At 34.1% G+C, this 12621-nt stretch overlaps 1 protein-coding gene across 3 annotated transcripts in view; it reads left to right on the top strand.

Moving 5' to 3' along the window:
- LOC125645661 (ribonuclease T2-like) overlaps positions 1–6416 on the top strand; it is a 49337-nt gene extending 42921 nt beyond the window's left edge. For 2 of the 3 annotated variants that reach the window (XM_048871327.2, XM_048871329.2), the window contains exons 9-10: positions 4606–4683; positions 5647–6412. In XM_048871327.2, coding sequence (XP_048727284.2) covers positions 4606–4683; positions 5647–5931 — 363 coding nt within the window. In that variant the 3' untranslated portion in view covers positions 5932–6412. Of the gene's footprint in view, positions 1–4605; positions 4684–5646 lie in introns of all 3 variants that reach the window. The other variant, XM_048871325.2, reaches the window with a different exon arrangement.
- Positions 6417–12621: the final 6205 nt, after the last annotated feature.

Raw genomic sequence — 12621 nt, forward strand, 5'->3', positions numbered from 1 at the left:
TCACACGATATATCTAATGTATGGAAGCCCATAAATGTGTAAAATCAATAATAAAAAAGCACATGGATTACTTTTGAGTATACAATGCAAATATGGGGGAAATCCTGATAAATAATGGCTCGACTATTGAGAGCATGACATATTACAAACAATAAACTAATTTATGAATAATTTAGATTAATGAATTGTATTAATCTACAATTGTAAAATAGATAAATATATTGTCATATGTAATATTGAACACCTTTTCAATTTTCAGCTTACTTATAAAGATGTCACATAAGACAGAGTCCCAAGAATAATAAAGGCATAGATTGTTTACTAGCTTTAATGGTGCCTTGCATGGTTTCTATCGCTGGTGTTATAATAATTTACAAATATTAATTAACTACTAGGAGTAAAACTTGAGCATTGACTAGTCAAGTGAACTGTAAGACTAAGAGACGCTCACTCAACCTGTGTTCACTATCGACACTTTCCCCGCCCATAAATGTCTGTTCTGTAATGCAAAAACTCAAGTACAAGGGAAAAACAAACTTGCTAAGTGTGTGACAAAAACAGTAGAAGCCATTAAAAAACCTCTGCATTTATACAATAAAAGTGACTATAACACAATAAATTAGTTGGTTGCTTGTATATTGTTTAACGTACTGCTCGATAATTTTTCACTTATATGGAAGCGTCACCATTGCCGATGAAGGACTGCAAAATTTAAGCCTATATGCTTGGCGCTTACGGCCATTGAGCAGGGAGGGATCTTTATCATGCCACACCTGCTGTGAAACGAGACCTCGGTTTTTGCGATCTCATCCAAAGGACCGTCCCATGTAGTCACCTATTAGAATAAGTAATGGGGTACTGAGAACCTATTCTAATCTGGATTTCCACGGGACAATGGTTTTCTTGCCCCATTATTCGTCTCCGATGATCTAAACAAGTCAGAACCTAAAATTAATATAATTCTTGAGCAACATGGGAAGGCATTTGACTTTATCCGAATATATGGAGATAAATATCGTGTAGAATTGTGTGGTTGAAAGTATGACAAAGCTCAGAGAGAGAGAGAGAGAGAGAGAGAGAGAGAGAGAGAGAGTTATTTATCCCGATTCATATAACAGCTAGTGATTACAAAACTTGAAACCTAAATAAAAAACACAAAGAAAATTTGGTAGCAAAACTGAATTTCGGAAAACTCCAAACAACTTAGTTTGTCGCGACCGGTTGTAGAAGTTACTCACAGACTCAAAAGTTTGAAATTACTATTTGCAATGCGATTACAAATTCTGGATTAATATTGCATACAAGAATATCTCTTACTAATAACTCAGTAATTCATATACCTCGCCTTAATGTCAAACAACTTCATATATAAACAAGGGGTTAAGTTCTTTAATGCGAAATACATTTTTGCAAATGTCCATATCATATTTGTAAGATTCTTGAAGATTTTCCATTTTTAAACAATACTTTAATTACAAATTTCATGAGTTTGTCACAAAACTTGAAAAGGTCCCCTTGCATTAATGTCAAACAATCTTTTTCACAATTTAAAGGTTACATACTTTCAAAAAATAATTGTTGTCAAAGGTCCATATTATTTATAAATGATCTGAAGAACTTTTCCATTTTTCGGGGATTTTTAAAGAACAAAATCATGTTTTAGCCCCAGAAGTCGTAAACATTCCAAATTATTTATGTCAAACATCTTGTCAATCAAAGGGTTACATTAGTTCACATAATACTTGTTTGTAAATGTCAATGACATCTATATCGGATGTAAAGAGTTTTTGCCAGTTTTTGGCTATTATTTTTACGAATTTTGGTTTTTGCCCTCAAAATCTAAAAGGTCTTAATGTTAACAATCTGATTTATAGTTAAAGGGTTACAGACTTTCAGAAAACAATTGTTTTCAAATGTCCATATGATTATCATCTATACAGGATCTGAAGCAGTTTTCTATATCTCGTCAATTTTTAAAGAAAAAATCATGTTTTAGCCCCAAAACTAGTAAATGCCCTCATTTATTTATGTCAAACAACTTTATATACAAACAAAGGGTTATATTCGTTCAAAAAATACTTGTTTGCAAATGTCAATGACATCTATATCGGATCTGAAGAGTTTTTCCAGTTTTTGGCTATGATTTTTACAAATTTAATGTTTTTTGCCCCAAAACTCGTAAACGCCCCCAAGTAGAAATGTCAAACAACCTGATTTATAATCTAGGGACTATATGTACTTTCAAAAAATACTTGTTTGCAAAAATCCCTAGGGGGGGTCCCCCATTACCTTTACTAGCCCATGGTCTATTAGTAAATGTCACAATATTTTAAAAAGATAATCTTTAAATAGATCTGAATCATTTTAAAAGGTTTTTAACAAACAATATGATGAAGAAAATTAAGGTTAAAGGTCATAAATGATGGCAGCTCTTAATAAACAATTGGGTGTTATTCGTTTGGTTTAAATATCATAAAATAAGAATATTTTCTTTCATGAAACGACAAATTATGGCATCAAATCGCGGTTAATTAATCGTGAAAATTTCATAACATGTGGCTACATCAACTTACATGTACATGTAAATACTGAATGCATGATCGTTTGGGTCATCCCGCAACAGGAGATCCAGGGCATCTTCCTCTGACATCAGATCGTTTAAAAGATGTAAAATACAAACGTTCGCTGTGACAGTCACAGTGAAACTGTGTTCAATAGTGTTGTTTTCGTTGAAATGGAAACACGTGTTCCCCGTGCACACTTTCAGAAAAACCCGCGGGGCCCGCGATCCGGATCACGGATATAGGTTATATGAGAACGTCTTTTTTGTTTTCTTTGACAGGAAAAAAAACTATTACTATTCTGAACAAATATAACGTTTATATCTGAATTTGAAGTATTTTGTTTTTGGATCTTTTTTAAAAATTTACTCTGCCGATGTAATATTCTCAATAGGTGTTTTATGAAATTACATGTAGGTTGTGTAACTGTTATATACTAATAATGGTTTTATGTTTTTTGTTTTTTTTTAAAACCATAGAATACCTGGCTGATTATTTCATACATATATGTATATTGTTTTAGTGTATCAAAAGGTACTAAATTTACTATAAGGGGACAATACAAATAGTTTTCACCACTTTATTGTGCGACGCGCGTCGATTGCTTTCAGCGACGACGTTTTGTCGCTAATTTTAAAGAAAACCACGCAGCATGTCCCAATTTCATTTTATCATAATATAAAAACTACCGAGAATTATAACACGAATAAGGAGCCATCAAAAAGGAAATTTCCTCTACTTTTACAGACAGTATTTACTTTCCCCTATTTTCATATATAAATATAAGTAAAAAGCCGATCTGTTTAAACATTGAGAAATAAAATCGTAATAAAACGTCCATGTGCAAAAAAAATTGCTATTTTCTTATAATTTTGCCAGGCATTAAAACTAATTTTTACATTTTCTGAAAGCAGGGAATATATGCTTTTCAAAACTATAAAAAATATTGAATTCATAAGGAAATTTATTAAAAAATCATATCGAGGGGGGAAATTACCTTGCGATAAAGCATTGCGTCATATTCAGACGAAGCCATCCTTCGCTTTAAATGTTGTGTGTTTTTTTTTAATCTAATGGCTTTACTTACTTAATTGATTTTTACATAGTTAAAAAATATTTTTTTTTTAAAAATCCAAAACTATGATATATAGATCATATATCTTATGGCTGTAGTTTCAAAGATTTAGAGGCACTCCTTTTGCGTAGTCCTGTTTTTACGCACCAACGGTCAAATTGACGGAATGGAACGAAAACGCGAAACGGGAAATTTAAAATATATAAATTAGAAATCATTTCTAACGTAATAAAACATAGTCTAGATATTGTCTATATAGATATACGAGTATAAAAGACATTAATATTATCCCATTATTTTTACTCAATGTATTGCCCTGTGCTACGACACTAATAAATATAGTGATTGATTGATTGTATCTTGCTTAACGTCTCGCTCGAGAATTTTTCACTCATATGGGACGTCACCCGCTTCAAATTTAGGCCTATACTCGGTACCTACGGCCATTGAGCAGTGAGGGTTCTTTAGCGTGTCACACCTACTGCGACACGGGTCATCCGTTTATAAGGTCATCTCCGAGGACCCGTGACATTCATACCTGATGCCGAGCGTTTGGCGATGGAACTGTCACTACCTGTGACTTATAGAGTGCATATACATTCAGCAATTAACGTATTCCATATAATTCGGAACTTTTCATACAAAATACATGGTGAGCATCAATATACCACTGAATTTTAAACATTTACGGTAAAAAATACATAAACCAGAATTTTTACGTTTTTATGAGGAATATTTAGCACATATAAGATGATATCAGCTATTCTCCACATCGTGCTTCAGTATATATATATATATATATATCATTTGTCCTGAAGAAGGGACGGGGGACGGGTCGTCCCGAAAATTTGACAATCTCGTTGTTCGTGTCGTTGGTCATTTCAGTGCTTTGTATATATATATATATATATATATATATATATATATATATATATATATATATGAACTTGGTTTTTTTTTAAATTATAGGCTTTGGAAATCAAAAGGCAAATTGAAAACAAACTCAAAGTGCGGCCTATGTTACAAATATCGATACATAACGGAACGGTAAGTATTAGTAAGTACATGTATGTCTTCGATCATGGAGTATGTGGTCCTTAGACCACTTCACTCATCGGAGGACTGTAGATTTCTTTTTATATGTATCATATTGTGTGTCAATAAAGTGTTTGATAGATAGATTTGATTGAATATTGTTTAACGTCGAGAATATTTCACTCATATGGAGACGTCACCATTGCCGGTGAAAGGCTGAAAGTTTAGGCCTATGCTCAGCGCTTATGGCCGTTGAGCAGGGAGGGATCTTTATCGTGCCACACCTGCTGTGACACGGGATCTCGGTGTTGGTGGTCTCATCCGAAGGACCGCCCCATTTAGTCGCCTCTTATGACAAGCAAGGGGTACTGAGGACCTATTCTAATCTGGATCCTCAAGGGAAAAGTGTTTGACAGAAGACCGTTTAATTGGTATGAACACCTCAGACAGCATTCTACGTAATGACAGGTAGCATTCGCAAATAAGATTAATAGAAAGACCACGACAAAGAAGCTGGAGATATCCCGTTTATCATGGGGACGAGTTGTAAGTTGCCCCGGTGTTTTTTTTAAACAGTCTATCGCTTGGTCAAATGTTGTCTGATGTCTTTCATAACAGTACCTAGACAGTTTTTATACTGCTTTAGCTACAAATTACAACTTCGTTTGCCTGATCAATGTAGAGTTCACGATAGGTGTGACCTGTCGACAGGGGATTTTATTTCTTCTAGGCACCTGATCCCACCTCTGGTGTTTCCTGTTTTGGAATTTGTATTCATTTTGGGTATTTATCAGAACGATCGCTATTCATCATGTTCACTTTTCTTATGGTTATTCAGATATTTTCTGATTCATATAAAGAATTACTAAAATCAAATGTTATTAAAAGTTTTACCGTGTTGCCAACTAATTTGCATAAAAAGGAAAGAAAACATACCGGTATATGTATTCCTTATTTAATCTAACTTCGTTTTAGGGGTACCTGCAAGAAATAAGGATCTGTATCCAACAGGATTATACCCTGATTAACTGTCCTGGTTGTGGTAATAATTCTGCTCTAGCATATTTTCCCGGCTTAAATGAATTGGTAATGGGAAGGAAAAGGCGAGAAGTAGAGGATTCTGTTCCTACATATGGTGATGAAAATGTGTGCCCATTTCACCTTACATCGGCCGGTGTTGAAGCTGTCGGCAAGCAGAGTGTTTTCGTAATGGTCATTGAATGTGTTGTTCTCGAAATTTTGATTTTCTATCTTTATTAACAATATTTCTTCGTTACCGCAGTTTTTGTATGTATAGTCTGTGTAGTTATGGAATACTTTTTGTGTGTTAAACAAATGATTCATTATGCATTAAATGACCTTGAAATAGTGATAACACATCGAATTTCATCATTTGACGTAGACGTGCACGTGTCTTTAGTGTGTAATGGAAGGTTATCGTTATCATGGCAAATTATCATAAAATTCATACCTCGTAATCTGATGTGCTTATTTTGTAAAGCAATACTAAAGAAAACAAAATTAAGTACACAAATCCAAACAGAATTGTACGATATGATTTACGACATGAAACTTATAATTATTTTCTTGATCTAATGCGTGTATCAAACAAAAACCTGGACGGAAAGCTTCATCAGTGCACACATGAGCCCCAGGGACAGTGTCTGTCCACAGGGACTCATACATCTATCATTCGTGGAAAAAATACACGGTATACATTTTTCCTTAATGTCTTAGCTTATCAATGTCTTAAACACCGTCCATTAAAAAGATAAGAAAAAACACTTGGCACCTCGAGTCCCTAGAGAATCAGGAAATGGGTCTTCAAAGAGACATAATCCACCGAAACTTGGCAGTCACTGTAATACCACTGATCCTGGAAACATGAGAGTTGGAATCGGGTGCCTAAGGGGAATAATCAACCCTGGTTTACCTGCGTCAGCCCTATATACATTGTATTGATTCAGGAAATGTTAGGTCGGGTTTGGGTTTTTTTTTTACATATTGGAATTGACTACGGATTTTTTCCGTTTACCTGATAAAGATAAAGGGCACACGGCGGCTACGAAAGCTCAACTTATGCACCAGAACTGGCGTTTCCAAGGTTCTGTGTTTACCCTGTTTTTGTCGATTACGTATTTTCATAGAATTACGAGATTGATCACTGTTCGTTATTTTCAGTCGATTGTTTCTGGTATGAATCCCAATGTTTGAACCATGCATTGTTTTTGTTCATATACCTCGTTTGATCATTTCATTTATATAACCAACTAAATTGGCGCCGTTTTCGACTGATTGTTCTCTTATCTCTTTATCACTAAAACATTTAATGTAAAGCATATTTCATCAAGCTCGTGATTCTTATTATAAGTCTTAATTCAATTCAAAGGATCAATCAGATAAATGGCATCTGTCATTACAATTTAAATCCCTCTTGCATACGATGAGATCACAAGGATCGAGCAATGACAATAGACTATGACAACCAGATCGTGTGTCTATTTGATAGAAATGTTAATAGCACCGGCTTACAGTCTATAAAATGAACGGTAAGTTATTTTGATTCGAAATGAATATACGTCCTGTGTTGTCTTCGTAGGTCTTGTGTGTTGTAGTGATGTCTGTAAATGAAAGGTGAAGATAAATGTCAAGTACTAAATGTGTGTGTACTAAATGTATAATATTCACATTAATTGACGTATCTTTGTCCTCACCAAAGATTCCATTTGTTTCGCACAGCATTATAGAGAAACATTTTAGAGAGCTCAATATTTGTTTTTGTAAGCGAGATCTGTGTAGATTTTTTTTAGATCACTATCGACCTTAACATATTAGATATGTAGTATACTTATCAATGAAATCATCTGCCCCAACTTACGGAACTCAGAAGTATCACTATCTTGTAATCAGTCTTAAAAATCATATCAACAAACAAGAGTACAATTTAGATTATAGAATTTGTAAAATGTAAGATTACCTGATGATATTTTACAACAACCATTATGGTACAACACAAATCTGAAATACAAAGGGAAACCCATTTTCTTCGATAATTGGGTGAGATCTGGTATCTTATATGTTAGTGATTTGTTTGATGATGGAATTTTTAAACCGCTAGAATATTATTCAAATATTAATGACAAATCTAACTGGCTATGTGTATACAAAATTATTATGACAATCACGAGAAAAATTCGAGGACTAAACGATTTTTCAAATTCAAGCTTTGTATATATATAAAAAAAAATGTCACTAATTTTAACTTCCTTCTTGGATTTACCAATATACCTAAAGCATCAAATAATCTTTTTTATAAAAATGTAGTTGAAAAAAAGTTTTGCAAACCCAATTTTCAGGCTTTACTGTCTGACGAATTCAAAATATACGGTGATTCAAATTGGATGAATATTTCTAAATGTAAGATTAAAGATTTGAAAGGCAAACAAATAGCGGAATTCAGTTATAAGTTATTGAATAACATATTATGTAATAATGCATATATTAGCAAATGGAAAAAAGATGTAAGGAATAAATGTTCACATTGTAAGCAAGTTGAGACTAGAAAACATTTGATTTACGAGTGTGATAATGTTTTAAATATATGGAACACTGTTAGCAGTTATCTGTCCCTCAACGTTCAATGGAAACACATTGTTGATGGATTTCTTCTAGAACAAAATGACAAAACCAAATCCTTAAAGTTACTTATTACTTATGCCGCCTATAGAATATACAAGCATAAAATGTTATGTAGATTAGATTCTTGAAGTGAAACGACTTTTAATGTGTATAATCATGTTAATGCAAAAGAGCATAAATGTTTTGAACATCTTTGTAAATCAATGTAACTTGACTACTGTGAAGAGACCATTATATATTATCCTTAGATATTTGTCATTATAACTATACGGTCAACTTAGGACTACATTGTTTATATATTATTCCTTGAGTAGTTTATATGTTATTCTACTGTTGCTATATCTACATCAACGTTGTATATGATATTTATATGACTTCGAAAAATATTGCAACAACTATTTTAGATATGTTATTATACATATAGTGATATTATGTATTTTCATATAAATTGTATATATGCCTTATATAAAATAATAATAATAACTAGACACGATCTCGTTGCGAGCAACGAGTAGGTCTTCCGTCCGATTTGTTGATTCACTCGGAGTTAAAAAAAAAAAAAAGACAAATGAATCCCAATTTAGTTTCCGACTTTTTAAGACACTTTAGATATAATCAATTTTTCATATCATAAGCTTCTGAAGCAAAGTTGCGGTGAAATTCGTTTGAAATTCGACTCTCCAGGCGAGCCATAAGGCCCGCGGGCCTATTTCTTGATGTCATTTGTTAGCCCTCTATAGACTCAACAACTTTAGTTCTATATGTCTTTACAAAATATTTACCTGTAAAAAGTTATTGAGATCGACCGATATCGACAAAAAATCGACTCTACAGGCGAGCCATTAGGACCATAGGCCTATTTCTTGATATCAATCGATAGATCTCGATAAACTGAACAATTTTTGTTCAATATGTCCTTACAAAATATTTACCAGTTACAAGTTTTTGAAATCGACTGATATCGACAAAAATCGACTCTACAGGCGAGCCATGAGGCCCACAGACCCATTTTTTGATATTGATCGATAGGTTATGACACATTGAACAACTTTTGTTCAATAATGCTTTTCAAAAAATATGTCGTTTTAAAGATATGAGGCGTCAAATATTTACGATTTTGGCCCTTAAAATCTCTAATTACGTAACATATGACCTACTTTTTGATTTGATAAGATCAAGCTTGTTGAGATGAACATTTCTGCTTCTACAACTTATTATAAAATATTAATAGTTTCTGAGATATTCTCAAAAACATTTGGACCCTTCTGAACCCCTAATTTAAAGGGCCAGCCCGTTTTGCTTGATATCGTAAGAAAGGCCTTGTCATTTTAAACATTTTTTGCTCAACAAGTATTTAGAAATTCTTTACCGTTCTCGAGTTATCTCTACAAGAAATATTTAGGGGCCAAACTGTAGCTCCCTAACGGGGCCACATAGGGAAAAAACGAAATGTACATATTGTTTAGATTATCATTCTGAACAACTTTTGTTCAATAATGCTTTTCAAAATATTTGTCGTTTTCCAGATATGAGGCGTCAATTATTTATGATTTTGGCCCTTAAAATCCCTTATTACGTAACATATGACCTACTTTTTGATTTGATAAGAACAAGCTCGTTTAGATGAACATTTCCGCTTCAATGACTTATTACAAAATATTAATAGTTTCTGAGATATTCTCATAAACCTTTGGACCCTTCTGGGCCCCTAATTTAAAGGGTCAGCCCCTTTTGCTTGATATAGTAAGAAAGGTCATGACATTTCAAACATTTTTTGTTCAACAAGTATTTAGAAATTCTTTACCGTTCTCGAGTTATTTCTAGAAGTAATTTTTAGGGGCCAAACTGTAGCTCCCTAACGGGGCCACATAGGGTAAAAACGAAATATGCATATTGTTCAGATCATCATTCTGAACAACTTTTGTTCTTTATTGCTTTCCAAAATATTTGTCGTTTTCGAGATACAAGGAGTAAAAAATTTATGGTTTTGGCCCTTAAAATCCCTTATTAAGTAACATATGACCTAAATTTTTATATGAATAGATTTGGATTGTTGAGATGAACATTTTTTGTTCTTTGACTTATACCAAAATATTAACGATTTTTGAGATATTTGATCTAGACTTTGAGCCCTTCTAGATCCCTAATTGAAGGGGCTAGTCCCTAAATCTTGATATTTTCGAAAAGATCTCGTAAATGTGCACAACTTTTGTTCTACATGTCTTAACAAAATATTTGCAAGAAAAAAGATATTGGAGATCAAAGGTCAAAAATCGCCGAAATCGGCGAAAAATTTTGGCATCCATTTTTTCAGGTCCAGGCGAGCGTTTAGGCAAATCGCCTCCGGTAAAATCGAATCCCCCACAAATCTTCTAAAATGTTTACTCTATCTTGTGTAGAAATTTCAAGACTCTAGCTTCAAAGCTAACGGAGGAGATGTGTGGACAACAAGGCCCTTCAAAAAGTCACTAAAAGAGAGATAACTCCTGACCGAAAGTGACGTCAAGCACGAAATTTTGCAAGCAAAGTCTCGTCACCAAAAGACATCTTTCCTGAAAATTTCGTGAAAATCGATCGAGAAATGGCTGAGAAAAACGCGTGTACTACCAAGGAAAATAATAATAATAATAATAAAAAAATAAAAATAATAATAATAATGAAGAAGAAGAACGCGAACAATAATAGTAAGGTCTTCCGCAGGAGACGGAAGACCTTAATAAAATACATTCAATCCAATGGGCCCCTGGCACCATTGGTGAGAATTATGCGGGAGTTTCCGAGGATATTTTATCCCAAATAATATGTATACTTTCTAATAAATGATGAAATTATAAAAAAAAAAAAAAAAAAAAAAAAAAAAAAAAGAATTTGTGAAATGCTGATTTTAAGTATTGAAAGACCTCTAACATCAGCAGCGTTTCTTGGTTTAAAGATCAATTATACATGTTTTCACGAATGGAATCAGATCGATTGTTTAACGTCCTTTTCGAGAATCTTTCACTCATTGTCGGTGAAGGGCTGCAAAGTTCAGGCCTATGCTAGGCGCTCATGGCCATTGAGCAGGGAGAGATCTTGACCATGCCACACCTGCTGTGACACGGGGTCTCGGATTTCGTGGTCTCATCCGAAGAACAGCCCCATTTAGTCGCCTTTTACGACAAGCAAGGGGTACTGGGGACTTATTCTAACCCGGATCTCCACGGGATCGGTTGAGAGACATAAACACCATATGCTGACTTGCTTTTATATTCTCAAAAAGTAGAATTTATTCAAAAGATTCAACACGAGAAAAAAAAAGCTCATAACCAACAAAAGAAATACAAAATATAAAGTTGGGCAAACACGGATCCCTGGATACACCAGAAATGGGAAGGTGCATAGAAGGAGTAAGCATTCCCTGTCGACCGGTCACACCCGTCATGAGCCCTATATCCTGATCAGTTAAAAGGAGTAATCTGTAGTCAGAACCAGTGTGTCAAGAACGGCCTAACAATTGGTATGAAACATGCAGTCAGACAGCATCTGACCCAATGACAGGGTGTATTGGCAAACTAGATTTATATAACGAATTGCGAAATGATTTTAAACGAAACTGTTGAAACCCCAGCACCATCAACTTGTTCGCCTGTGGACAACCTCGATTTAAAAACTGATCATACGCAGAACATATGCAGGTGATAATTGATTATCATACCTCAGCATGAGAATTCTATGCAACGCATAATCTGATTGGTCTTGACAGTCACGTGGCAGGGATGATAAAATGTCATATCTCCCTCTCAGACATAATATCTCCCCATCATATGTACCCCTTGGGCAGCCTCTTGCACTTTAAATAAATTTAACGTCAAGGTAGACGAAGTTTATTGTGACGTCACAATTAGTCCGAGTAATTGTACTTTTATAATTTCGAAAGGCACCAAATATGTAAGTCTGATACACACTTTAAAAATCGCCAGGTTTTGGTAAATACAAAAACAAGCAAGTAAATCAGCATTCAAGGAGAATGGAAATACAAAAACTGGTTATCATATCGCTGTATTTCGTTCTTTGTACCGTCTAATACGTTGACGGCGCGATGTTAACGTTAGGGCAATCTCAGCTCAATACAATGTGAGCGGACTCCAATTTCAAATGCATTTTAATTTATTGCATGAATGTTCAGGAGATTTATTATGTACTTTCAATTTCATCTCTTCTTTTTCTTTAAACGTTTGCGGGTATATATCACACGATATATGCCCGGAAGCATTCCGGCCCGCAAACATTACGTCACAATCACATTTTTACGCCGTTAATTTTGAAATTGTT

This window comes from Ostrea edulis, chromosome 6 (genome assembly GCF_947568905.1).
Source record: "Ostrea edulis chromosome 6, xbOstEdul1.1, whole genome shotgun sequence".
Lineage (NCBI taxonomy): Eukaryota > Metazoa > Mollusca > Bivalvia > Ostreida > Ostreidae > Ostrea > Ostrea edulis.